Source organism: Rissa tridactyla, chromosome 5 (assembly GCF_028500815.1).
Source record: "Rissa tridactyla isolate bRisTri1 chromosome 5, bRisTri1.patW.cur.20221130, whole genome shotgun sequence".
Lineage (NCBI taxonomy): Eukaryota > Metazoa > Chordata > Aves > Charadriiformes > Laridae > Rissa > Rissa tridactyla.
Window position 1 is genome coordinate 24,669,815 of NC_071470.1, and position 25,533 is coordinate 24,695,347.

At 39.7% G+C, this 25,533-nt stretch overlaps 1 protein-coding gene across 14 annotated transcripts in view; it reads left to right on the forward strand.

Moving 5' to 3' along the window:
- The window catches only part of LDB2 (LIM domain binding 2), a 220,902-nt gene that overhangs the window by 163,569 nt on the left and 31,800 nt on the right, over window positions 1–25,533 (forward strand). For all 14 annotated transcript variants that reach the window (XM_054204263.1, XM_054204266.1, XM_054204270.1 and 11 more), the window contains 3 exons: window positions 2,302–2,474; window positions 7,574–7,696; window positions 9,315–9,398. In XM_054204263.1, coding sequence (XP_054060238.1) covers window positions 2,302–2,474; window positions 7,574–7,696; window positions 9,315–9,398 — 380 coding nt within the window. The remainder of the gene's footprint in view (window positions 1–2,301; window positions 2,475–7,573; window positions 7,697–9,314; window positions 9,399–25,533) is intronic.

Genomic DNA, 25,533 nt, shown 5'->3' on the forward strand with positions numbered 1-25,533 from the left:
TCTGGAGGTGAATATTAGCTATAATAGTTTATGCTGGACAGTTGCATTAGCTGTTTTCAATTTTACAGGCAGACAGGGTCTGCATCTGTCATTGAAAATCAGGTTCCATGGGGCATATCCTTGTGGGCACCTCTATTCCTGTTCATCCTTTTGGTTCCTCACTTTGTTGTTCACAGTAGCATATCCCTGTGGCAAACACAGATAATGCTTACTAGGAAAAGTAATAAGAATAAGGTATTTAATGTATTTCTAGCCTTCTTCAATGTGTTGTAGCTGTGCAAAAAGCAACACCATATGACCACGCTACTTTGGGAACAGTCTATAAACTGCAGTTAAAATAGTTACAAGGTATTTATGCAGTGCATAAGTCACGTGAACAGAGGTTTATCACAATCAGTAGGAATGCTGGATTTTCATATTACACATTCGCTGCTTAGGATGATTAGCAGGAAATTTAATTTGCACTAATTAGCCTTAGGGGAGCAAGAAATTAACTTGATGGGTAAATTTCACGTTTTACTATATACCATACCAACATGGAAATATTTGAGTTAAAGCCTGAGTTGAGTCCTATGCTGATACACTGGACTTCAGTTTTTCTAAATTAAATTAAAAGACTGTAGAAAATTAATATATGCATGATGAGTGGGTAGGGGTTTTTAGGAGCTAGAGTTGTAGAATAGTCATTCAATGTATTCATTGAATTGTCAGCCACTTCCAGACAGTGTGGTATATTTTTGTACATTAAATTACATTAATATCTAATATTATAGCAAAAGTTTTAACAAGTCCTAATTTTCCATATTTGTATATTTTCATTATATAATGTGCATTATGACTCCACATGCAATATTCCACATTTTAATGCACAGAGCAGAAACAGTTTTCACAGAACTACTGTGAAAACGCCATGCTTTTTAATTTACAACACCCACTTGCAAATACATTTTTAGGGTCAGGAGCTTTTGTTTGTGTGCTGGCAAAATTCCTATGAAAATAATTTTTTTAGAAATTACTCTCAAAAGTAAACAGCAAATGAGGGAGGCATGACTCACCGCATAGTCCTAATAGACATATAAGAATTAGGAACTAATAAGCTCTAATCTTGCCTGTTGATGGGGACATTTCTATCTCGTTCTTCCAAAACAAAGTTTAAATCGCTTAGTATTTCCCTCTGTAAAATGGAAGCAATTTTTATGTACCCACCACTCAGAATTACTGGGGATTGATTAATGCATGCAAAGCAATGAGTCACTCCGTATGAAGTCTCACTCTATTATAAACTGAAGTGTTCTGTCATACCAGGCTTGTGGTTGCATCCAAATTTATCTGTAAAAAAGGAGATGGAAAACATCACTTGCATACGAGATAATTGCCTTTGATGTCAGTGCTTCTGCTAGTTTGTGCATCTGAAATACACCCAGAAGCTCACTATAACTATTACGTATTTGGAATTAGACCTTGTAGTACTCACCTGAAAGTGCTATTGAAGTGAGACATCTGACTTCAGTGAGAGTTTTGGCTGAGTAAGTATTGCAGAATTGGGTACCTCGAGTCCATAGTTTGAGGTTTAAATGGTGCCTATAAGCTAGTTCAGATGTCTGCTCAGACTTTCTAGCCTACGGCATAAATACTTCTGATCTAAAGAGAGATCTCAGATAGACCTGTGGTTAGTCACATATTGTGTAATGTGTATCGTATTGCATTCTTAGGTCCTCCTTCAATCCCCAGGACTCTGATTTCTCAGCAGTAGCCCTCCTATTCAATCACGAATGCGTGCGCATGTGTGTGTGTGTGTGTGATGTGTGGGTGAGTATATATAAATATACATGTGCCCACACACAGACAAACTTATACGTGTACACAACCCCCCTATATAAATGTGCTTTGCCAATTTGGGTGTACGGGTATATTTCTGTAAATGCTCACCACTTGTATTTATACATTTATGAGTAATATCCAAATTTCAGTCATAATTGACACCATGTGGCTTTCTGTATAATAATTGCTTCGGGACAAAAACCCTTGCAGATGGTTTCAAGGGTGACTCCAACTCACCATCAATGCAAAAAGATTAAATAATATAAGCCCACTCCCTCTGAATGGAGTAAGCCATTTTCATTGATTTCAATGGGAGCAGGCGCAACTTCATTCCTACAGCAGACAGAGAACACGTATTATGGTCGTGAAATGAAAGTTTGATTTCATTGCACTTAAAATTATTCATGTTCTGTTAGCAAATAGTTTGAGACTTTATAACCTAGAGCATTTGCTGAATTCTGCTTTGTATTTTCCTCACAGCAATTGGAAGGACCCTCATTCCTCGTTATTTTAGCACTGTCTTTGAAGGAGGTGTAACAGACCTGTATTACATTCTCAAGCACTCAAAAGAGTCATACCACAACTCATCCATCACAGTGGACTGTGATCAATGCACCATGGTCACTCAGCATGGAAAACCCATGTTTACCAAGGTAACAGGGAAGACTCAATAAAGCATGTTGTTGGTTTGCTTTTTTTGTTGGGTTTTGGTGGTTTTTTGCCTTTCTTTTTCAGTGTGTATAAGGGTGAAAAATACTTGCTGTTGCATTTTTCTGGTAGACTGAGATTATTTCTAATATTGAAAACCCTTGAAGCCATTTAATTACTATTTTCTATATTCATTACGTGACTGGAAAATTCTGTGGGCATCCCCTGCAATTCTCCCAGAAAGATTGCAAGAGAAGCACATAATGCCAGGTTGCCAGAACAAGCAGCTGTACGTGAATTAAATTCAACCTGCCCATCTCCTTTTCTCTGGGCTTGATTTTAAAGCAACAATGAGATTCTACATTGCTGGTACCTACCATTTGGGATGATATGCTTTGCATTTGATACTTACCCAGTCCAAGGACGATAAATTTCTAGGAAAATAGTGATTTAATACAGTAGGATGCTGGTCGAAAGGGCAGGAAGGAGTCAATTGATTTAAACATGCTCTGGATCAGACAGTTAGTGAATATTCAATATTTGTAATTGATAGTGAATTATCTTCATGCATTGGCCACTTCTAGTCCTGTAATTAAGCTGAGTGCCATACATTCATAAAAACAGTGTGAAAAAGGTGGAAAATACAAATTAAAACAAAAATTCTCTTATATTAAAAAAAGCGGTAAACTGATTTTCAAAATGGAAATGTACCTTTTTGTAAATTAACAGGAAATGATGATTTTCCATCTTGTACCTGTTCATCTGTATGAATTTTAACCTTTGCATAGAGAAAAGCACAAAAGGAGAAGGAGCAGCAGGAGGAGATAACTTGTCCGTGTTGCCCTTGGCTTGCAGGACTGTGGAGGTTTTAGAGTCAAAAAAGGCATCAGCAGTTGACAGCATCATGACCAGGCCCACATGGCTTATGCTGTGTTATCATGTATGTGAGGCCCATCCGTTCGTAGTCTCTTCCCTGACATCTTCATGGCTCTTGGAGTGGGGCTCAAAGAAGAGGGAGAGGAAGCCGCTGGTGTGTGGAGCGCTGGTGAGCTAGGAGGTGTGCATTTAATGGTGTCCTTGTTCCAGCTCTCCCGCTCCAGCCCCCTGTGACTTACACAGGCACAACCAGAGAGAGAGAGAGATCCAAAGAGACCAGATATTCGTAGGAAGCACCTCTTTGCCACAACGAGTTGTACATGCTGGCAATGTGCAGAGGATGCAACGAGGGTATACAGTAGCTGTTTCTTTGCATAGCTTCTTAAAGTGATTTCTGTCATTTCCCTTTGTATTCACTTTAAAGCAATAGCAAATAAAAGGGTGGGTTTTTTGAATCAGTAAACAAAACACGCTTTTCTTGATTCAATTAGTTTCTTTTATTTATCATAACAGCACATTACGGTATTGTTAGTTTGGAAAGGAGACCAGTATCCGGCAAGTCAAAGATAGACTAGCAGCAGGGAGCGGGCTGGGGGCACACCTCGTGTGAGGGGGGCCACAGTCATCTCCCGTGGCACCATCCTGCTGCGGGCAGTGAGACCCTCCATGTGCACCGCAGCCCTGTTGCGGATTCCTATATAAACCTTTGTATCCCGGTAGAAAAGTTCAGGTGGGGATGTGATTTGGATTCTAGCAGAAAAATTAGGGGGTTTAATGGCTGTACGTTTACTGTGTTAGTAAGAGCAAATTTGAAATAAAACACAGTAGTTGGTGGAATAAAGGAGAAAAGAATATATTAATCTCTCAGAAATAAGGTAGAGCCGAATGTTGTCTCAGCTGTGTGTCTGCAACTTCTAGCAGAGGTACTGAGGGCACAGGTCTTGTACCCAAAGGTAAACTAACTCTCACAGCATCGGTGGTGGAACAAAGCAGACCTCCAATAATAAGCAGCAGTCCAATGGACTGTGTAGCTCCTTAGATCATGTCTGAATTTGACCCTGTGAAGGTACCACAAAGGGTTTTTTTAATGCAAAAATACAAACTATATTTGTTAATAGCTGTTTCAGTTTCACAACTTGTGAGCTACAAATTCACTAACTTCTAATATAATGGGCTGAAACAGTTTTCATCACGTATTGAATCAGGAATCCACAGCTACATTTTATTCATTTCGACATTTTCCTAGTTAGAGCAACTCACTGCATACTGCAGTATTGGACGAATATATAAAATGGCATTTCAGATTTTTTTTTCAAATGGATATGGCTAGAACATGCCTAACAGTACCAATATGAATGGTCCAGCTTGTCTCTAGAGGGCAAGAGGTCCTTGTAAAGTGTCACTCACTTTAAAATTGTTTTATCAAGGTATAAATAAATGCTATAAAGAATTTAATACAGTTCAATGGCATGAATTGAATGTGGTAAAAGGAGAGACTGAAGCCCTAACTACCATGTTTGTTTACCTGGCAAATGCTTCATTTTTTTCTCCAGGTAAAGGAAAGCTTCAGGAGTCCTCCTAAGTCTTTGTTTTCACCGTGTTTACTGACACTCCAACTTTCGATGTAGGCAAACTGTTTTTCTGCAGTTAGCGATGTTTATTTGTATTTCCCAATAGACTGGCAGAGGCGAGCTTTTCCTTCACCACTAGAGCAGTGAGCACCCCATGGTCAAACCGTTCTCTTCCTGTGCCCAACAGTGGGGCCATTGGCTGGATTTTATAGGTGAAGCCCTTGAAACTCAGTGATTTTAATTCTTACTAACAATCTCAGGCATTTCCCACATTTCTATAAGCTTTAGGTTTATTTTCAAGCACAGGGTCAGGTGTGAGAAATGGTCACTAATAGGAGGGGGAGAGTTTTTAAAGATGCCCCGTGTTAGGAGAGCGAGGCTCTGAGCCATAAGGCACAGGACCCAAGTTGATTTTCATAGATGCGAGCAGTTGAAATTCCTACAATTAATAAGTGCAATGAAGGGGTTAAAAAGCTATTGGTTAGTTTGAGAAATGTTCTTTTTTAGTTTTTTCCTGGCCTAGTCTAGAGCAACCACGTGACATACTGAATGCCTGCCAGCCTCTTTCTTGTTGATCCTCCGGAGACCATCTGTGCTGGGGGCATTGATTAGAGTGTGTCTGCTGGGATTACATCTTTTCTGTTGCCATGCCAACTAATCAGCTGATTTTGGTTACCACAGAAACAAAATGTCAGAGCTCACAGTACGGTAACATGAATTCGGCACAACAGAAAATGTTTTCTTAATTGGAGACCCTTTTGATTTTTTGGATTCTATGTAAAAGGCAGCTTTAAAAAAATAAAATTAAAAAAGAGACCCATTTAAAATAAGAACTGCGTCAATTTTATTGATTAAAAGCAATGCGTAAAATTCTGCTCTACATAAGGAAATTAAATTCCTTTATAAGATGTATAAATTTTTACCACTGTGATATGAGGTATGTGTTTCAGTTTTTCTATTAAAATTTCTTAATACCAGTGCAGAAAATTAATCTGTTAAGAGCTGTGGGGTTTTGAGCTTAACAGAAGAACCATTTGAGAAACCACAGGTATTATTATAAAAAAATACTTTAAACTGGTTACTGGTCAGTAATCGGGATCTTTGGCTTCAACACAGTAATATTAATATAAAATGTTTTTCTTCTTGTATGAATCCTTATATGTGCACATGTGTACTCTTGTGTATTTTCTTATCATAGTGCAACAGATAAGAAAATAAAAATCAGGGTCAAATGACAAAATAAGTCATATTAAAAATATGAAAGCATCACTAAGGTATGTTGAGAAGGGCAGATGAGAACCTGTTGTGAGATTCTCTCTCATAGGTCTACAGTAATTTTTCTACATATTATGCCTGTTAAAATTACCTACATGTTTTTGCAGAAACAACCAGGAGGAAAAGCTATGATTATGTTAAGTGAACTGTTAACCAGAAAAGCCATACATCGCCCAAGTGGGAACCAGCCAAGTCTGAGTTGGGGCTCGTAAAAAGGCTCAACAGACTCGACTGAATCTAGGATGGCTAGTTGTTCAATCAAATATTAGTTGTATTAAAATTAAAGTTGCAGGAACTTTTTCTTTCGAAAGCCGTTACACCCTGTTTCCACAGTATCTGCGTACCCTGCACATGCAAGTTTACTTTGAATAGGATTTGTAAGTCTAAATATCCAATTTAAAGAAAAAAATTAACAACAGAGGGAGTTAATTTTCAGATCATGCATCATTTACAGAACTGCAGTCAGGATACCATGCTGGGCATGTATTTTGCACCTTAAAGACCACCACAGCCACAGCACTTTTCCCACATAAAGTTGTGGACAGTTGTTTAAAAGTCCCCAGTAATTTGTTTTACATTTAATTTCCAGGTGTTACCCACTTGCTGCATTTATTTTTCCCATGTTTTCTCTCCTTTCTCAGACAAGACCCCTCACAAAGCTGCATGAGCCACTTTCTGTGGAAGCAGCTCCGTTGTCCATGACTGCAACCTCTTCTTGCTCCTCTGGCTCTCAAACCTGCCGTGGCAATGCAGCTCATACAGCCCAATGGCAGACACCCCGTCTGGCTTTCCTTGGAAGGGTGGGGTTAATAAAAATAGATAAGAAATGACAAATGAAAATGGAATAAAAGCCTGGAAAAGACAAGAAGGAAAAAAATAGGAAAAAAAATCAGGTTTGGCCACAGACATTCAGGGCTCTGTTTACTCCAGTTGGACATCAAAGGAAGGTTTATAAGCCAAGCTATTGTAAGGAAAGGGTAACATAAAACAGGTTGGGAATGACTGGTTCAGCAACTTGACATCAAGTGTGTGCAGTTGCACCATAGCCACCTCCACTGCGAGGTTCACTCATTAATTAGCAGTAGCGAACTGCAAGGGAAAGAGAATTGATGCAATAAATAAGATTTAACACACACAATATTCTATCTTTGTAAAATGCTATAAAATCTATAGTATTATAAGTTACTGTCTCTGTGGTAAAGCCTATGAAGTCATTTTCCCACCTTTGTTTTTTCTCCCCAAGAGAAAGAAAAACAATTAATCTAGCAGAGGTGAACAATAGAATACCGCTCTGATATTTTTGAATGTTGTTTAATCGATGATACAATACCATTGAAAATAAAATTCCTGGGAATTTATTTCATGCATTTTATGTATTCTAGGTATGCACAGAAGGACGTCTTATCTTGGAGTTTACTTTTGACGATCTTATGAGAATAAAAACATGGCACTTTACTATTAGACAGTACAGAGAATTAGTCCCACGCAGCATTCTAGCCATGCATGTAAGTAAACCTTTTTTCACTTGACCTAATGCAAAGAGATGAGATTAGGTTTATGAACTACAGCAAATTTCACACCCAAGGCAATTAACTATAAATATTTTGTTTTGCCTGAAACTACATCCATTTACAAGTTCTTTCATCACTCCCTTGTTTCTCAGTGCTCTATTGTTGCCACTGTTGCTATGTTTTCGTTTTGTTTTAGCACATAGTTTTCCTTTTAATCCCATTTGGTGGTCTGTATGATTTGGGCCCATAATCTGTTTTTATTGATATGAACTACGTGAAACTCAGTGAATTTTCATCATTGTAGGTACAAATTATATTTAGTCTTTAAATTAAGAAAACTGTTACCCTTGTATGAGACAGAGAATAAGCAATTACTATATATTTACTTAGAAAACTTTAGAATTTTAATACGGATTTTTTTTCACATTTTGAGACTTTTTTTTTTTTTAATCGCATGAAAACACATGATGGAATATTAAATTATTAAATATTCTACAAGGTGAAGCTGAACTACTATAAAGTAAATTACTGGGGAGAAACAAAGGACAGAGTCTCATTGCCACTTTCAGTTTTGCACTGTAGAATCGTTCGGATTAGCAGTGCTCCATATACAAAATTAATTGCAGGACTATGGTTTTATAGAGGGTAAGAACACAGGCCCAAATATGTGCCATTATTTTGGATCAAGTTACTTAGAAATCCATAGATAAAGAGATATTCTTAGTGAGGAATTTTAAATAACTTAAGCAGCCTGGCCTTTTTGTAAAATGCTATTACAGGCCTGAAGAAAATACCTTTGAAAATCTGCCCCACCAATTCCGTCTCAGAGTTTTTTTAGAGGGCTGATCTTCTGAACTCCTCAACAGTATCCCATTAAGGGACAATGAGGATGGCCATGAGCAACAATATGTATTTAGAGGGCTGCAATTCAAAGAGAGTAGACCAGGTTAGGCAGCAACCAGCAGGTATTAATTTTAGTAATGAGATTGATCTCATTTTAAAGAGGACGCTGGTCTCACAGGTAAAGCTCCTGCCTAGGGTCAGAGGAGGACTGTGCTTGCATTTTTCCTGTTTAATTCTGGGAAAATAGCTTAGATCAGAAGGGTTCTCCAGCCTGTGCTTAATGCCACTTACGTGATCAGCTCTGCTGAAGATGCCTTGATGAGTTCTCTCTGCTTCAGTTTCTGATCCACAAAAAGAAAGCAATACCTTCTTTATTCCTGCCTTTATCTGCTTAGTCTCATGGGACTCCTAGCTAACAAATGGAAGGCTCAAAGTGTACTCTGATCCCACAGAAAGCTCTTTGGTGGGGCCCTCCTTGCTTGCCCCCCTGTGCATGACTGGACCTCCTAGGTCTGTCCCTCGAATGAGTAGGGACAGAAAGAAGGTGTTGGAAAATAGTCTTTATTCTACTCCAATTTCATAAGGTTTTGCATTTTCCTGTGCAAACAGAACTCTGTAGCTTATGACATAAATTTAGCATGAATGTATATTTTTTCCACAGGAATGGCATCTCTCTTCAGAGAACCCTCCCTGCACTCCACTAAGCACATAGAGAAAAACAAATAGACAAAAAAGCAAAGTGAAAATTCTTTTTTCCTCTGTTGTTTAGGCACAAGACCCTCAGGTGCTGGAGCAGCTGTCCAAAAACATCACTCGAATGGGTCTGACAAACTTCACCCTCAACTACCTCAGGGTAAGCATACTATGGCTGATGACTATTGTGAGCATTTTTTAAAAGTTACTATTAGCTTTGAGTCAAGGTAATGAGAGCAGAGCCTGTGTCGGTCAGGTAAGAAATGGACCTTACTCTTAATGAGGATGAAGGAGAAAAACAGAGACTGTAATAAAGATGTAGTTGGTAGCAACACGCTATTAAAAAGGATAAGAATTTTATCATGGAGTCAAAGCAATGTGTGAGTAGCCAATGCTTTTAAAGGTCTTTCTTCTCAGATTTGAATAATGGCTTCATTGTTTGTTAGCGAGAAGTTCCCCACCATTTTTCCTCTCTGCTTTACTGTTCCTGAGAAAATGGCAGCTTGTTCTTATTAAGGGCCACCTGTCTTCTCCAGCTCTTCAACCTCCCCAGCTCTCCCAGGCAGAGACAGGGCTGAGCTCCAGCCCTGTTTGTAGCAGCCCCTCAGAGCAGTCCTTGCTTCACTTGCCTCTGGGAGCCTGAGCTCCCTTCTCAGCCTTGCACTGAATCGAGTGTGTTTTTTATGATTAAATAATGCATTTGTTCCCATTGCTTTTTGACCCTTAAAGTGCATTCAAAGTTTGGAAGTTTATTTTTATTTTTGAAAGTATTCCCTGGTGTGGGCTTACAATGCATACACTGAAATACAGGTTTGTAGAGTTCATATTTCAAGGTTAAAATTCAGATTTTTCTCATTTCTGGACATGCCATTAGTAGATAAAATGAGGCAAATTACTCAATGATACACCAAGCTACCTTGGCCAAGAATATCTGATTTTATTCCTTTTAATTGTGTGAGTAATTATTCAAGATGCTTTTTTAAGATAAAAGGAACACTATAAAATGCAGTTATATTCAGCCTAATGTAGAGCTGTACCTGATAGTCTATGCTTCAGTTGCACTTCATTCAGGTCTATGATCTTTGTAACCCCTTCCCTCTGGATGGAGTCCTACCCCCAGAGTGTTTTTAACTCTCAGGGGGACAGTGTGGAGACTGAGATATGTGGTGAGATCTATTTCACTGTATCCCTACAGCTTACAGACAGCCTGTAGTTGTCCTTACTCTCCAAATATGATAAGCCATTGCTGATCGTTGCTTATGTGATGTTAACGTAAAAGTTACTGTTCAAATTATAGTCTGAGTCATGCAGGGCAGGTCTGCTGTAGCGTAACAGAAAGAAGAAGAATAAGGCATAAACCTCAGAGGAATAATACATTGCATGAGAATATTTCCATGTATAAATACAAGAATAATATGTGTGTGTTGTGTGTATTGTATTCTCACAGTTTAGTCTCTGGTTTGGTACAGAGAACGAGTGTTGCACTTTGGCAACATCTCTTCAACCACACTGTCGTTGTCTCATGGAGAGGCATCCTAGAGCACGTTCTCCATAAATCCCAACCTGGGATTCCTCTTCACTCACACCAAGCTTTGCCTTACACCCCCATGGCAAACTGGGCAGGAAGCAGCTGGCTTAGGTGTACTATTTCCATATTGTCTTTATGATTTCTCCTGTGGCACCAGGCATTGCCCTTTTTTTGAGGTCGTAATCCCCTTAGCATGACCGGACGCACTGGCAAGCTTTTGGGCTGGCCCACACCAGCCCCAATACACCCATCCTCCATGAGGCCCAGAGGGCCGTGCTGAATTTGCAGCACTATCTCTATCATCAACCCCTTCTGGGTCCTTTGTGGCGTATTCTGTAATTGCTGAATGTGACAATGCAAATGAGAAAGGCAGGGTCCCTGTTAGGATGCAGCTGGCATCAGGCACCCATGCTGCTCCCCCTGTCAGCATCAAAAAAAAAAAGGAAGAAAGGAAAGGGGGAGGGAGAAAAAAATCCTCAGAAAAAGAAAACTGGGATCAAGATAAGAAGTAGGAAGATGAGCAGTGAAGTGGAAGGGGATGAAAAGATGAAGTCTTACGTTTTTTCTTCTTCCAGACTAGTTTTGTTAGCTTAACAGACAACATTAGGTCTTTGGGTGCAAAGCTTCCTCTGCCTCCCGCTGTGGTGATTCCAAAAGGAAATCTTTTTTTTTCCCAAGCCAATCTTTGCGTCTCTCTTTCTTGTGGTGAGGAATTGATCATTCTGCTCTTTTTTCAGATGTTCAGCTCATCATGGGAGCTCGTATTAGATGATGTATTTCCATTTTGATTTACTTCTTTCCCAATTACTTTCTCCTGTTAATTTTAATATGAAAATCTTTTCTGAACTTGGGATTGTAAAATCATGCACTAAAAAAATGTGTTAAATGTGCTTAGGTGTTTTGTTTTGTTGTTGTTTTGGTTGGGTTTTTTTTAAGTCAGCATTTTATGATATTTTATTCAGTCTTCCCAGTGTTTAGTAATTAGTGCTGTTACATGGTTTTGAATAAGGATTTGAAACTAAGCATAAAAATGATTTTCTTTTTTTTTTTCTGCTGCACACAGCAAAGGCTTGTGATACTCATAAGCGAAAACTTCACTGATGGGCAGAATTAATCATTTTTATTCTCCAATGTGCACACAGCAGCAAGCTGTGCTGCAGTCTCTTTAAAGGCAGAATTTAAACCTGGATTTCAGATGGTTGTGTTATAAAGGTACAGCCTGGATTTTTTACACTCTAGACATTACAGAATGCTAAATCATTGCTAGTTGGGGTAATTGCAGTTGCTGGCATGTAAACCTCTGTTCCAGAGTGCCACATGCCTGTAGAGCCACAGCTTTGGATGCGTGCCCTGGTTTGTCTTCATTCATTCTGAGTAAAGCTGTCCAGCATAAAAGAACATTGATTTTGTAAATCACATTTAAGACAAATTTAAAATATATCTTCTTGGAACCTGGAAATGAAATGTTTTGTCCTGTGTCATTTGCCAAATGCTCTTTCTCCCTGTTTTCTCTGGCTCTGTATAAAACCATAGGTTTCCTTTCTTTCTAGTTACTAGTTTGTTTTGTTCCAGCATAATTGATTACCTCACCAATGGGGTCAGCATACTTTGCTGTAGCTGCTAACTAGGAGTTGAATAGGCTGTCTCAGAAATAATGAGCAAAACCTTGTAGGTTTTAAATTAATATCAAGCTTTTTAAAATGTAATTTCGCATCAAGTCATCAAGTAGTAGATATTAAAAACTATCACATAATAAGGCCAAGACCTGTATCCTAGTCTCAGTCGGTACGAGTCTAGGAACAAACAGGCATCCTGTACAGATTTTGAAGATGGAGATAACACTTAGAAGAACAGTTTCCACAAAGCTACAATAATTTAGTCCCCATACATTACCTTCTTATTTTTTTTCTATGTCATTTTCTAGCTGCTCAGTTATTTTATTTAGATCTTCAATGCATAATGGATTTGAATGTACTCTAAAAACAGTAGCTTTATACCAGCAGCACTATTCACAATTTGGAGTTCAAATGTTTCTTGCCGCCTTCTATAAAATGATTTATTCTCTCAAAATTTCTGACATTACAAAAAAGCCAGCCCCTACTGTCAATTAGGCAGGTTTTCAAAACATCTCTCTGCATTCTTGCACTGGTTGGGTTGGAGCAATTTCTTAGTGCACTTCCCCAGGTGTAGCTAATGCATCCTCCCCACGCCATGGATCTGCTCTGGTAGCCAGTTCATTGGTGTTAATGGAGCCGAATCTGCATCTGCCCTTTGCAAAGTGAGAATTAGCGTGGCAGAGCCCTCTCGCTCTGCGTCAGGAGAGGTATCTAGGCAGGGGAATGCACATCCCGTTTCCCCTTACATCCTGTATGGCTATATTAGCCAAGGCTTATCTGAGCTACAAATTATCCAATTTGCTTGTTTGTTTTCTGTGTAAACCAATAACAAAGTGTTACTATTGCAACACAGAGGACAGTATTTTCTGAATCCCCGCTTTCACTAATTTAGTTCCTCACTGGACAATTTTGGATTTCTTCTGCTAGGAGGATAATAGGAATTATTTAATGGGACACAATTTTCTAAAGGCAATACTTACATTGCAATCAAAAGCCACTTGTATGTATACTCATTGTGTATGCAAAACTTTCTTTTGCACATGTAAAATAGACACGCATGCAACATCTTCCTTTAATGTGTAGGGAAATTTGCTTTTCTAAATATGGTCTCATGCATGGAAAGGGTATGAAAGTTTGTGCCTAATGTGTAACAGTTTGTGGCAGCTATCTGGTCAATATTTTACTGCTCTTCGTGTATCTTCAGTGAAGGAGAAAGATTACATACAAACATGTTAAGCACGCAAAGTCAGGTACTCAGGGAAAAGAGATGCTATATTTATAGTCGCCCATGCAACATGAATTCATTTCCCTTTGTGAGTTACATTACGTCATCATCTTCTAACTACATCATCATGCATTGTGTTTCCCACAGACTCCCTGGTGCATGCAGGGCAGGGGATGACTAGCACTCACCCAGTGGCAAGTGCTCCAATGCCACTTATTTCCACGTAGGCTTTTCTGCAGTGTCATTCCAGTACCTCAGCTGCAGATGTTAAGGGCCACATAGCACCTAGCAGCTGAAGAGGCATTGCCATTCCCAGTGTTCACGTGTGGCATTGAGGCACATGGATGAGCACCGGGGCACTCAGAGGGGTCAGCTAAGGAGAGGTGGCCATTCTGGGAAAGCAAGGGCCTGATTTTGGAGAGCACTTGGAATTTCATCTCACCCCATACACTAATAACAAAACTATTGCCGTTGGATGCAGTCTGTTGTCTCAGGCTAGCTATATTCTTGAAAAAGGTGTTTCTGGGAACACACTGGTGAAAATGCTTTTTTCCATGACTTAGTACCCCAGTAGAGCTCGGGGGCAGGGGTGGTTTGTTAAAGCAGCGTTGGGTTACTCTAAGCTCATCCTTTTTTGTTCTGCAGTTCCCTGCTTCATGCTTCTGCCACGTTTCCTTGTCTTCAGCAGGTACAAATGCAGTCCTACACACAGCAACTGCATTTACTTTGTGCTGTGCACTGAATGGGGGGTATTAGGGAAACAGAGTATGTGATCATGTAGCAAGATGCTGTATCCTAGTGGGTATGAATAAGAAGTTCTATTAAGGGTTCCCAAGCACTCGAAGGAATGGGGGTTGGCTCATTTGATCATTCTGGAGCTTTTCCTATGAAAGCTGTCAAAATTTTAAAGAATCCTTGGAACTGGAGATGCTGAAAGCAGACACAACATTTTGTAGTCTTTCTTCCTATAAATGATGGAATTTTTCAACCTCAACCAATTCTGCTTGGGGCAGCTCTCCCCAGGAAAATGCAGTCAAAATCAGAGTGTTCTCACAGAAGGACTCAGATGACTATAGCTGGCTATCCATAATCTATCTGTGCCAACTATAATTAGCTGATTCTGCCAAGGTTTTCTGGTAATGTAATTTCTTCGCATTTATTTTAGTAATGATCACAGTGGTTTCTGTTCCTCTCTTTTATGCATCTAATGCTTTATAGACAGTGTTATATGTTACTTTCAGAATAATAAATGAGAAGAAATGTATTCTTTGCAACAGCTCACGCAGTCAAATGTTAGCTTTTAACTTTTTTAATAAAGACACAACATCACAGAATAGTTATATCAAGACTTATTCCATCATATGCAGGAATGATCAGAGGAAATGACACAATTTTTTTTAAAAAGAAGTGGTCAGGATGGAGTGGGTGAGACAAGGGAGCAGAGATGGGAGAGTTGCAGAAGATCGGACAGGCAGAGAATGAAGGACCAATTTAGAAATGTTCTGAAGAGAAGATGGAATATGAAGCAATCTCTGGAATAGGACATGAGTTGAAAAGATAACATTCATGTTGTTAACAATAATAGTGGTGTGTTTTACATACATCGATCTCTAAGTATTTTATTAAAACAAATGAAGTGTTTTATAGGTGGGAAAATTGTGGCACTTGAGAAGCAAAAAAAAAGACGGACCAAACCCAATAGCATTTAAAAAAAATCAGATGGCAATTTTAAACCAGACTTTGGACAGAAGAGTGAGCTGGTGCAGTAATGACCACTTCTGCTTCTTACTGCTCAGAAACAGATTTTAGTGTCTGTGGATAGCAGGAATTTCAGAAGTCAGTGAAAAATGGGAAATGGGAACAGACTGCAAAAGATTAGAGAACAAATTGGGATTTTAGCAGAAATGGCAAATTTTGCCAGTATTCTGGAGATGGTAATGTCCAGTCTTCACACAAAGGGCACTACGAGGCTCATGAGTATCAGTTAAGGAGAAAGATATATTGTGTATGAACACAAGCCAGCTACTGTGCCCACTGGACATATGGACCATCTGACCTTTGAAATAAAATTAAGGTCTGGACTAATGAGAATGGAAAGATGATAATCAGTGATGTGAGTCCTTGAAGCATCCATGAGTAAGAAATCAGAATGAAGTTAGGTTGGAGCAGTTTAAAAATAAAAAAAGTCAGAAGGGTAAAAGGGAGAAAAAGAGAGACAAAGACAAAGCACTAGCCATATAAAAACAAGCTACAAGATTTGAACTAATAATGTTATTTCAGAAAAGAAAAAAGATGAAGAAAAAAAGTCTAAGAACACAGCCACAGGCTTTCTTTTTAGAAGACCAAATTAAGCTTGGACAAGTATGCAGTGCAGTCATAAATAATAATAACTATTAATTAAGTTTAGGAATGAGAACTGCAGAGGTACGATTTGTATGAAGACCTGAAAACGCCAAAACCAGCTTCTTGTTCAAAGCAATGAAAACAGCAAAAATTTTAATTAGTTGTTTAATATTGAATATCCATGGGTGTTTGGTGCAAATTGTTATGCGGGGGGGGGGGGGGGTGCTCAGAAGAGGTCAAGAAATAGGCTTTAGTACAAAGCTGGTGGTTCAAATCTTTGTTCTTGGAAGCAGTTATTTTAGAGCCTGAAGTATTCATTGTGGAAAGCTTATGGCAGCCCTGTGGTCTGCTCTTGACTCGGAAAGTGAATCCTATGCCCCCCCTTCTGTTTCTAATCTTCAGAAAGCATATTTCACGAATCTGTTTATTGTGATATCACAAGCAACTAGGTCATATAATCTTTTAAAATAATTTTCTATATGTAGTTAACTTCACTGGCCAGTCTGTGTGTCCCTTCCCCTTCCTCTGCCACTCTTTCTATAGGTAAAATGGCATTACTGCTTACCCATCTTGGCTAGAGAGATCTTCTTTGACGCATCTCAAGATCAAAGTTGGCTTTTCTATGTCTACATATGTTGGAGGTTTGCTCTGGGATCCCGAGTTTGTTCCTATTTCTAGGATGTCCCTGAAAAGCTCTCCTCTTTCTTGGGAGAGACCCTGATCCTTGTCTGTATGGAGAATGCCTCCCCACTTTGTCATTCAGTCTGTTCATATACTCCCACTTTTTCTACTGTAATCTCACCATTTTATATTCAGAACAGAAACCCTATGTCGTGGTTTCAGCTGGGATAGAGTTAATTTTCTTCCTAGTAGCTGTTGTGTTTTAGATTTAGTATGAGAATAATGTCCATAATACATACTGGTTTAGTTGTTGCTAAGTAATGCTTATATTAAGGACTGTTTCAGCTTCCCATAGAAGCTGACATGGACCATAGACAGGACAAACTGGCCAAAGGAATATTCCATACCACAGACATCATGCTCTATCCCAGCTGAAACCAGGACACCCTAAAACACCAAAGCTGACTCTAAATAGTAAAGTAGAGTGAGCATTTCCAAAGTGAGTAATAGTCCTGGGTTTATGTGGGTTTTAGAGACTGGCACACACAAAGCTAAATTTATCTTGCAGTCACATCACTTGTACTGGTGCAAGCACTGTCAGAACTGGGTCAGGAGACTGATCTGATGAAAAAACTAATCTAGTCCTTTCCACCCAAGTGATGACCACCCTTAATAGCTAACTGAGTGCTACTTGTGCTGGGCAGGGAAGCACTATATATGGATTCATATCAGCTGGCAACTGTCTTGAAGTTGGACCTCATCTCCAAATTTGCCAGCCCTGAAAGGAGAAGACAAAAAAGTGCTGGGGAATCCTACAGATCCTAAGCTGTAAATTTCCCTTTCTTACTTCTGGATCTGAGAACATTATAGCGGTTGCGTCTGACCTATTACGGCCTCACACTGCTATAAATTTAGTCACTTCAGTAGAGTGACTACTGACTTTCAGCAGTACAATTTAGAGCAGACTCTTGCTCATATCAGATTACCATAAATTATAAGACTTGAATTGAAAACTAAATAAGCAGAAAGAGAAAAGCTTGATTTATTGCACTAGTTCTGAGTAAAAAACAAAATCCTATCTCTATATGTGTACATATGGATATAAATGGAACACATTTTTGTAGGTTCCCTATGAACCATACTGTTTAGTAATTTACTGATTAATTGCAAATATTCTCCATTTGTACTAGCCTATTAGAAAACTTTGGTAAACTTTTTCACTGCTGTACGTACATATATATGAATATCGGTGTCTGGTGGTCATTAATGTGCAAAAATGTGCATTGTTTTTGATTTGTAAGCATACCTTCTGTTAAAGGAAATGTCAACAGGTGTATCAAGTTAATAAAGAGAAGCCCCTGGTGTTGCGTTTACCTCACCTAAGGTAGACCCATAGAGTATAACATGGAGAATCTACTGGCAGTGCCGATGAGCAGAGGTGCTGAGCCAGACCTGTACTGATGCATACGTGAAGCTTGTGAGCAGAGTGGATGCAGAAGACATTATCAAAATGTCGACAGAGGTTTCCATCTGAATTGTGTCATTTCTGGTACTGTGTTCTGCATAGCTAGACAACTCTGCTGTATTGAATATTCCTTCCTACCCCAAATCGGTTCCTTAATCGTGTGCATTGTTACCTTTTCCAGTCAGTGTTGCTACCTCAACGTCACTTCATAATAAGGAAGTTTGTTAATCAAATATCCAGTTCAACATCCACTAAAGTCAGTGGGCATATCTCCTTTGATCCAAATGTCATCTCATAGTTTTTCATTTATTCAGAGGTCTTTTATACCCATAAAATCCAATTTATTGAAATTAATTTCTCCATTCCCTTGGGCAATTTTAGCCATGAAAATGCCATGCTTCATGAACAATAACAACAACTGGTTATTTTTATTGCTTGGGGTTTTTGTTGTTTTGTTTTGGAGTTTTGTGACAAAAGAAAATTAACTTGATTTAGCCACAGATTATGGTTCTTAGGTGGACCCAAAGGAGCAAATATCAACTTGGGGATCGTATTTGAAGAAAGGGTTTAGGAATGGAAAAGAATGAGAGAATACAAAAGAATAGTATTTTCATAGCAAGACAGAGAATTTTCTCTTTTTATTAATCATTCAGGCAAAACTTAGACCTGATTTAATTAAAGGATTGTGCATCATTTCTGCCCATGATAAGATTATTTTACTGAAGTAAGTATGAAGCATGCGAGAAAAAGCCCACAGCCCTATTCCTTAGCCTAGATTTCATAGCGTCTCATTTATAAAGCAGGATTGGACCCAGCTATGCTTGATCAAAACCTCCAAGGAAAACACAGGCACTGTCTAAAGAAAATGGTTTGGGTGGTGAAGCAGAGATCACAGAACCCTCCAGAGCAGACCTTTTCTCACTCTGGTGCATCAGCTTCAGCAGGAGTATTACCACGCTCTATACCACGATTAATGGAGTCTACAAGAAGGCAGAGGTTTCTTTCTAGAGACTTTCCAATCAAAGTAATGAAATATAAAATGGAATAATCTGCTGATAGTGATATGCAAAGGAAGGAAGTAAAATGTCAATCTTCTGAACATTACACCGGACCTTTCCACTGATTAGCTTTTGACAAGATATATTAGAGCTACGGTGTCATTTGAAATATTATAGTCTATTTAATAGCAAGTCTCTGTTTTTTAGAACTCTCCCAATATCCTCTTGGTATTCCAGTGTATCCTTGGATGCTTTACTGATTTTCTTTCCCAGTGTGTAAGATGAAATATTCAGCCATACAAAGGAGAGAATATCATATATTCTATTGCTAAGTGCCCTTGAACAATGTAATTTTTAAAATGAATTAATTTTATGAAAATAATTGCAATAAGAAACAGAACATGAACTACAGCTTGCTCATTATGATAGCTAACAGTGTAAGGAGAATGAAAAATGATTCAGAACAAAATGTGTATTCTTGGAGTCTTTCAATGTTATCGCCAAAATCCTATTCATGACACTTTTTGTTTCTTTTGCGCACCTTCTTGGTGGCGAATTGTATCTTGAAGACCATCTGGCCTCTTTATTTCTCAGCTTCTTCAAATTCTTTCTAGTTTAGTATAAGTATAGGTTGGTTCCTATAGTCTAATTTTAGTATTTAGGTTCCTACTGTGGGCCACGTTACTACCTAAAGTAAGATTCCCGTTGCTATAATAAATGGTAAGGAAAAATTCTGCTTTCTATTACACAAGTATACAAACTGGAATAACATCTCCGAAAGCAGTGGCTTTAGCATGTGCAAAGCTTCTCCTGTCATATTTGTATATTTCATTACCTTTAGAAATACAAGGTACGAACACTATCGGATTAATCAGTGAACTTCACAGCAGCAAAAGACGTGTGGACACTGTCATATCCTCACCTCCAAGGCTTCTCTCAAGCCTCTGCCCATCAGCCCGGTTCTGCTGAGACCACAGGGAGCAGCTATGCACTGCTCAAGACTCTTCTGGGTACAAACCCGGTTTGAGGGAAAGGCTGCCTCCTTTTGTTATGGTTTAACCCCAGCCGGCATCTAGAACCACACAGATGCTCGCTTACTCCCCCCAGTTGCGATGAGGGAGAGAATCAGAAGAGTTAAAGTGAGGAAAAACTCATGGCTTGAGATAATGATAGTTTAATAGCTAGAGAAAATCTTTGCACAGAAGGAAAGCGAGAAATTAATTCACTGCTTCCCAGTGGCGTTCAGCCATCTCCAGGAAAGTGGGGCTCCATCACACGTAATGGTTATTTGGGAAGACAAACGCCATGACTCTGAACATCCCCCCCCTTCCTTCTTCTTCCCCCAGCTTTATATAGTGAGCATGACGTCTTATGGCATGGAATATTTCTTTGGTCAGTTGGGGTCAGCTGTCCTGGCTGTGTTCCCTCCCAACTTCTTGTGTGCCCCCAACATACTCACTGGCACGGCAATATGAGGAGCAGAAAAGGCCTTGATTGCTTAGCAACAATCAAAACCACCAGTGCACTATCATGCTATTCCCATCCCAAATCCAAAACATAGCACTATACCAGCTGCTAGTAAGAAAGTTAACTCTATCCCAACTGAAACCACAACACCCTTCTAGACCAAAAAAACAGGACCACAAAAGCTTCAAGAGCTTTCTTTTTGTTGTTCACTGACTATTGTAGCAGGGATTAGAGATATATGAAGCAAGAGGAAAAGCAGCAGAAACAAAATCTACCCACATAAGCCGAAGCACTGTAGCCCCCAGGGGGCTTAAGAAGGACGCTGTCTGCAAAGGTGCTCTCACTTCTCTGCTTACATTGTCCTCCCACATTTCTTGCACCAAATTCTGCTAAAGACCATTTTCTTGAAGAGGACAGAAAAGCAGAGAAATCATAAGAAGGATCAAAATATAAAACAAAATACTTTCTTAACGCTGATTGGTTTGGAATGATATTTTAAGCTTTTTTCTCTCCACTTCCTTGAAGTGATATTAAAGAAGAAAGTAGCCTTTTTTGACACCTGCTATGAAGGCAGTTATTGGTCCTTGATAATGCCTTTTTTAAATGGAAGTTGTGGCTGCTTAGTACTTCTCGAGATGGATGCATCATGCCAGCTTTTACCCCTAATTTATATTCTCACACGTTTATATTCTTCTGAAGGGAGCTTACATGTTTAACAATGTTTGATTTCATTGTTCAAAGTTTTGTTCTTTTATAGTTTCTTTCTGGACAAGAATTAGATTAGAAAGAACTTCAGCAGATATCAGTCACAAGAGAGTTGTTGATTTCAGTGGAATTAATACTGAGTTATAAAAAAATCAGGCCAAAACAAGGGAAGAAAAACTTAGAGTAAAAGTACATGCAGTTAATATTCTTTGAGCTTCCTTTGACAAAGCTTTTAAAAGGTGAGCTGCTTAAATTTTGCTCACGCTCATTTCTTGTAGGCACATAAACATATGCTTTCCCAAACAAGTAATACAGTTCGTCTTTGCTCAGCTTCCTACTAGTAAGGCTGGAATCAAGTTCTTGAGACAGTGTCTGAGGCTAGTTATGGATACGGGCCAAAAAGGTATTCATCTACATGTGTAATCATGGAAGGGGATGTATATAAAGGTGAAAACAACCATTTGTCATTATAGTCTAGCTTAAAGATGATCTGCGCCATGGGATTAAGGCAATATGGGCAGTTTTTCTTCTCATTAGCTACTTTATTCGTATCTGCAGGGGCTGTCAGAAACATGCATTTAATAACACTCAGCTCTCTGTGTTTTAATAAATAAGGCTGTATGAATCTATAGAATATCATAGAAATTGTGATTGTGCAGAAAACGCCTTCGGTGATGAACAATTCAGCCTCCTGCTCGGGAGCACTCAAAAAAATTAAACAAAACACAGAAAGAATTAATCTGTGATGACTTTTTTGGGTTTTGCTTATCACGTAGATACTTTTATATGAATATAAAATTATGTGTTTTCCCTAGTTTTAGTTGAAATTCCCCCCATATTAGTTGGCCATTTTAGGCAGTGTGTTACTGAGGCAGTGGGAAAGTCCAGGGAGTGCATCTGTGGTTGGTTATCAGTATTAAACACCTTGAATGAAATGCATAGCATCAGGAAAACCAGATGACTTAAGCCATCCAAAAAGTAGAAGAAAATGCATTGCCTGCAGGCTCTTGTGGCTATTATAAAATAGAAATAATTATGAAGAGGGGAAAAAAGTTCATCCATGTACATTTACTAAAGTACATGTCCATGACATCATTGAAAACGTGCCTGAAAGTTCCAGCATAGTAAAGCCTTTTCCTATAATGAATTTTGTTATGCCTTCTGCTATTTTTTGTGGACTCTGAAAATCTAGATCTACCTTCACTCCCATCATCATAGTATCTGATCTTTTTGCAATTTTTCAGTTTTTATTCTAGCAATATTGTTATAAAAGACATTTGCACAGGTGAGGAGCTTTAGGATACTCTGAAGGACATAAAGCCACAGTCAGACTTATGGGCTTCGCTGCGGCCTTCAGTTAGAGGCATATCTTTCACTGGAGTTCATTGCTTGGGACACCACATGTATGAGGATGGTGGATGAGGAACCGGCTGTATGGTTGCATCCAGAGGGTAGTTGTCAATGGCTCAATGTCCAGATGGAGATGGGTGACAAGTGGTGTCCCTCAGGGGTCCATATTGGGACCAGTACCATTCAATATCTTCATCAATGACACAGACAGTGGGATCAAGTCCACCCTCAGCAAGTTTGCAGATGCCGTGAAGCTGAGCAGTGTGGTTGACAAACCTGAGGGATGGGATACCATCCAGAGGGACCTGGACAGGCTTTAGAAGTGGGCCTCTGTGAACGTCATGAGGTTCAACAAGGCCAAGTGCAGGGTCCTGCACCTGGATGAGGGCAACCCGCTGTATCAATACAGGCTGGGGAATGAAGAGATTAAGAGCTGCCCTGCTGAGAAGGGCTAGGGGGTGCTGTTGGATGAAAAGCTGGACATGAACCAGCAATGTGCACTCACAGCCCAGGAAGCCAACCACATCCTGGGCTGCATCAAAACAAGTGTGGCCAGCAGGTCGAAGGAGGTGACTCTGCCCCTCTACTCCGCTCTGGTGAAATCCCACCTGGAGTAATGCATCTGGCACTGGAGCCCTCAGCACAGGACCTGTTGGAACGGGTCCAAAGGAGGGCCACTAAAAAGATCAGAGGGCTGGAGCACCTATCCTATGAGGACAGGCTGAGAAAGTTGGGGTTGTTCAGTCCGGAGAAGAGAAGGCTCCATGGAGACCTTATTGCGGCCTTTCAGTACTTAAAGGGGGCCTACAGGAAAGATGGGGGCATAATTTTTAGCAGGGCCTGTTGTGATAGGACAAGGGGTAATGGTTTTAAACTAAAAGAGGGAAGATTTAAACGAGATATAAGGAAGAAGTTTATTGTGCTGAGGGTGGTGAAACAGTGGAACAGGTTGTGTAGAGAAGTGGTAGATGCCCCATCCCTGGAAACATTCAAGGTCAGGTTGGACAGGGCTCTGAGCAACCTGATGTAGTTGAAGATGTCCTTGCTTATTGCAGGGGGGTTGGACTAGATGACCTTTTAAGGTCCCTTTCAACCCAAACTGTTCTATGATTCTATCACAGAATCACAGAATGATTCTATGATCTGTGCCATGCTGCTTTCAGACAGCCATTCTTTTGTTTATTTTTACAGCACAGCATTGGAGGTGGTAAATGATTCCTGGCTTTATCCGGTATTCCAGAACCCTTGCCCAGAAATCTTGACATATGGGTCAATGTCCTCCTTCACCTAAGGGAGCTCAAAGCCTGACGGGCTGATGCACTGTGAGCAGGCTAAAAAAATAGTGTGTGCTGTGAGCAACCTATTGAAGCTGGGCCATGATACAACCAGGAGGGCATGGCTCCCTGGGTCAGAAAGGAGAGTACACAAAGGAGCCAGGTTGTCTCAGCTGATAGGGAGCATGACTGACTAAGAATGAGGACTTCTGTGCTCCAGTCTTTGCTCTCAGGATTCATTTTTTTATCAAGGAGCCACTGAACAGCGTGTTGGAGTGAAGGTGCCAGTGGTTGCTCTTCTGTGTACACAATTTGTGCTTCTATGTGCTTAAACCATCCAGGTCTGTCAGACTTAGACCTCATTTGTCCATTCAAGACCCTGAGGTTATGTCCATCCTTGTATATTAAACATCATCTAGCAATGTTCTTAGGTACCTGAATGCAATGTCTATACTCTTTTGGAGCTATCCCTGGCCTGCTTTGCTGACTCTAAAATAATTCCTGGGCACAGCTCAGGAGTTGGCATGATATAGACGCCACTGCTGGAAGGCAGTTTGTATGTGGTCTCCTGTCTTGGTACATGAGAATGTTTAACATTATGCAGGTGGGCCATTCCCTGCCAGTTGGCCTTACTGCCAGAGAACAGCACTGGCACATTTAGTTTATTCAGGTTGCTGTGGCTTCAGGGGGCTTAAGCACACTATTTCGTGAATTCTGAAATGGTTGAGGATGTGCCAGGCTCACCTCAACCAAGGTAGGTGAAACACAGGTGCCTCAGCAGGGCTTTTAGGGCTCATACTCTTGAAGTTGAATGTTTAAAGTAGGTAATTTTGGATCCTTTTTTTTCCTGACATTTCATTTAGTGGTAGGACCATGGTCATAGACCAAGAATGAGCTTGAAGACCAGCTTTCTTAATTTTTTGCCAGATACCGTTACCACTGTTTCATTCTTTTTTCTATATTAACAGAAACGCATTCTTGTGTGTACCTATTCTTTCTGTCACAGGAAAATGCTACTGTTGTTCTCCTGCGTACTGGGATCACAGTTGGTAATAACAATTCGCTGTGTCAGCTAGCAGGAGAAATGGCAGTCTCTTTTCACTCCCCTCTCATATACAGTTTTGGTAGTGAGAGAAATACCTTTACTTGCCTCTCTGGAAGAGGCCAGCTACCTAGACTGGAGGCAGGCATGTAACGGCCAAGCATCAAAATGCCCAACTGGTACATAACACAACATGTTCCAGGATGTGAGGAGAGCTCCTGAATGCTGTGGAGAACCCGTAACACTCAGAAATGTATACCTGAGTCCACAAAATGGGACTAAAATCTGAAAAAAATGCCAGCTCCTTCTTGAATACCTCTGGTCCTTATGTGCCTGCCTAAGTAAAGTAAGAATTTACTCTTTGATTTCTCTTGTTAGTGCTGCAAAGTCGTGTGGCTTGCAAAGATTAGAGGGGTTTTTCCTGAGTTGCACTTTACAACAGAATTGTTAAGCGCTGAGTGCAGTGTTTTCTTGTGGTGATATATGAGACAGAAGGAACACAGCTTGACTTCCAAACTCCAAGCAAGAGTTTGCAGTGCTGGCAATTAGGAAAAAAATATTTGTACATGTAAACTGCAAGTCTTATCTGGAAATCACTGTGAGATAATAATCTTGGGACCTTATGAAGTTATTTTACCAAGACACAAGTGAAGTATAACAG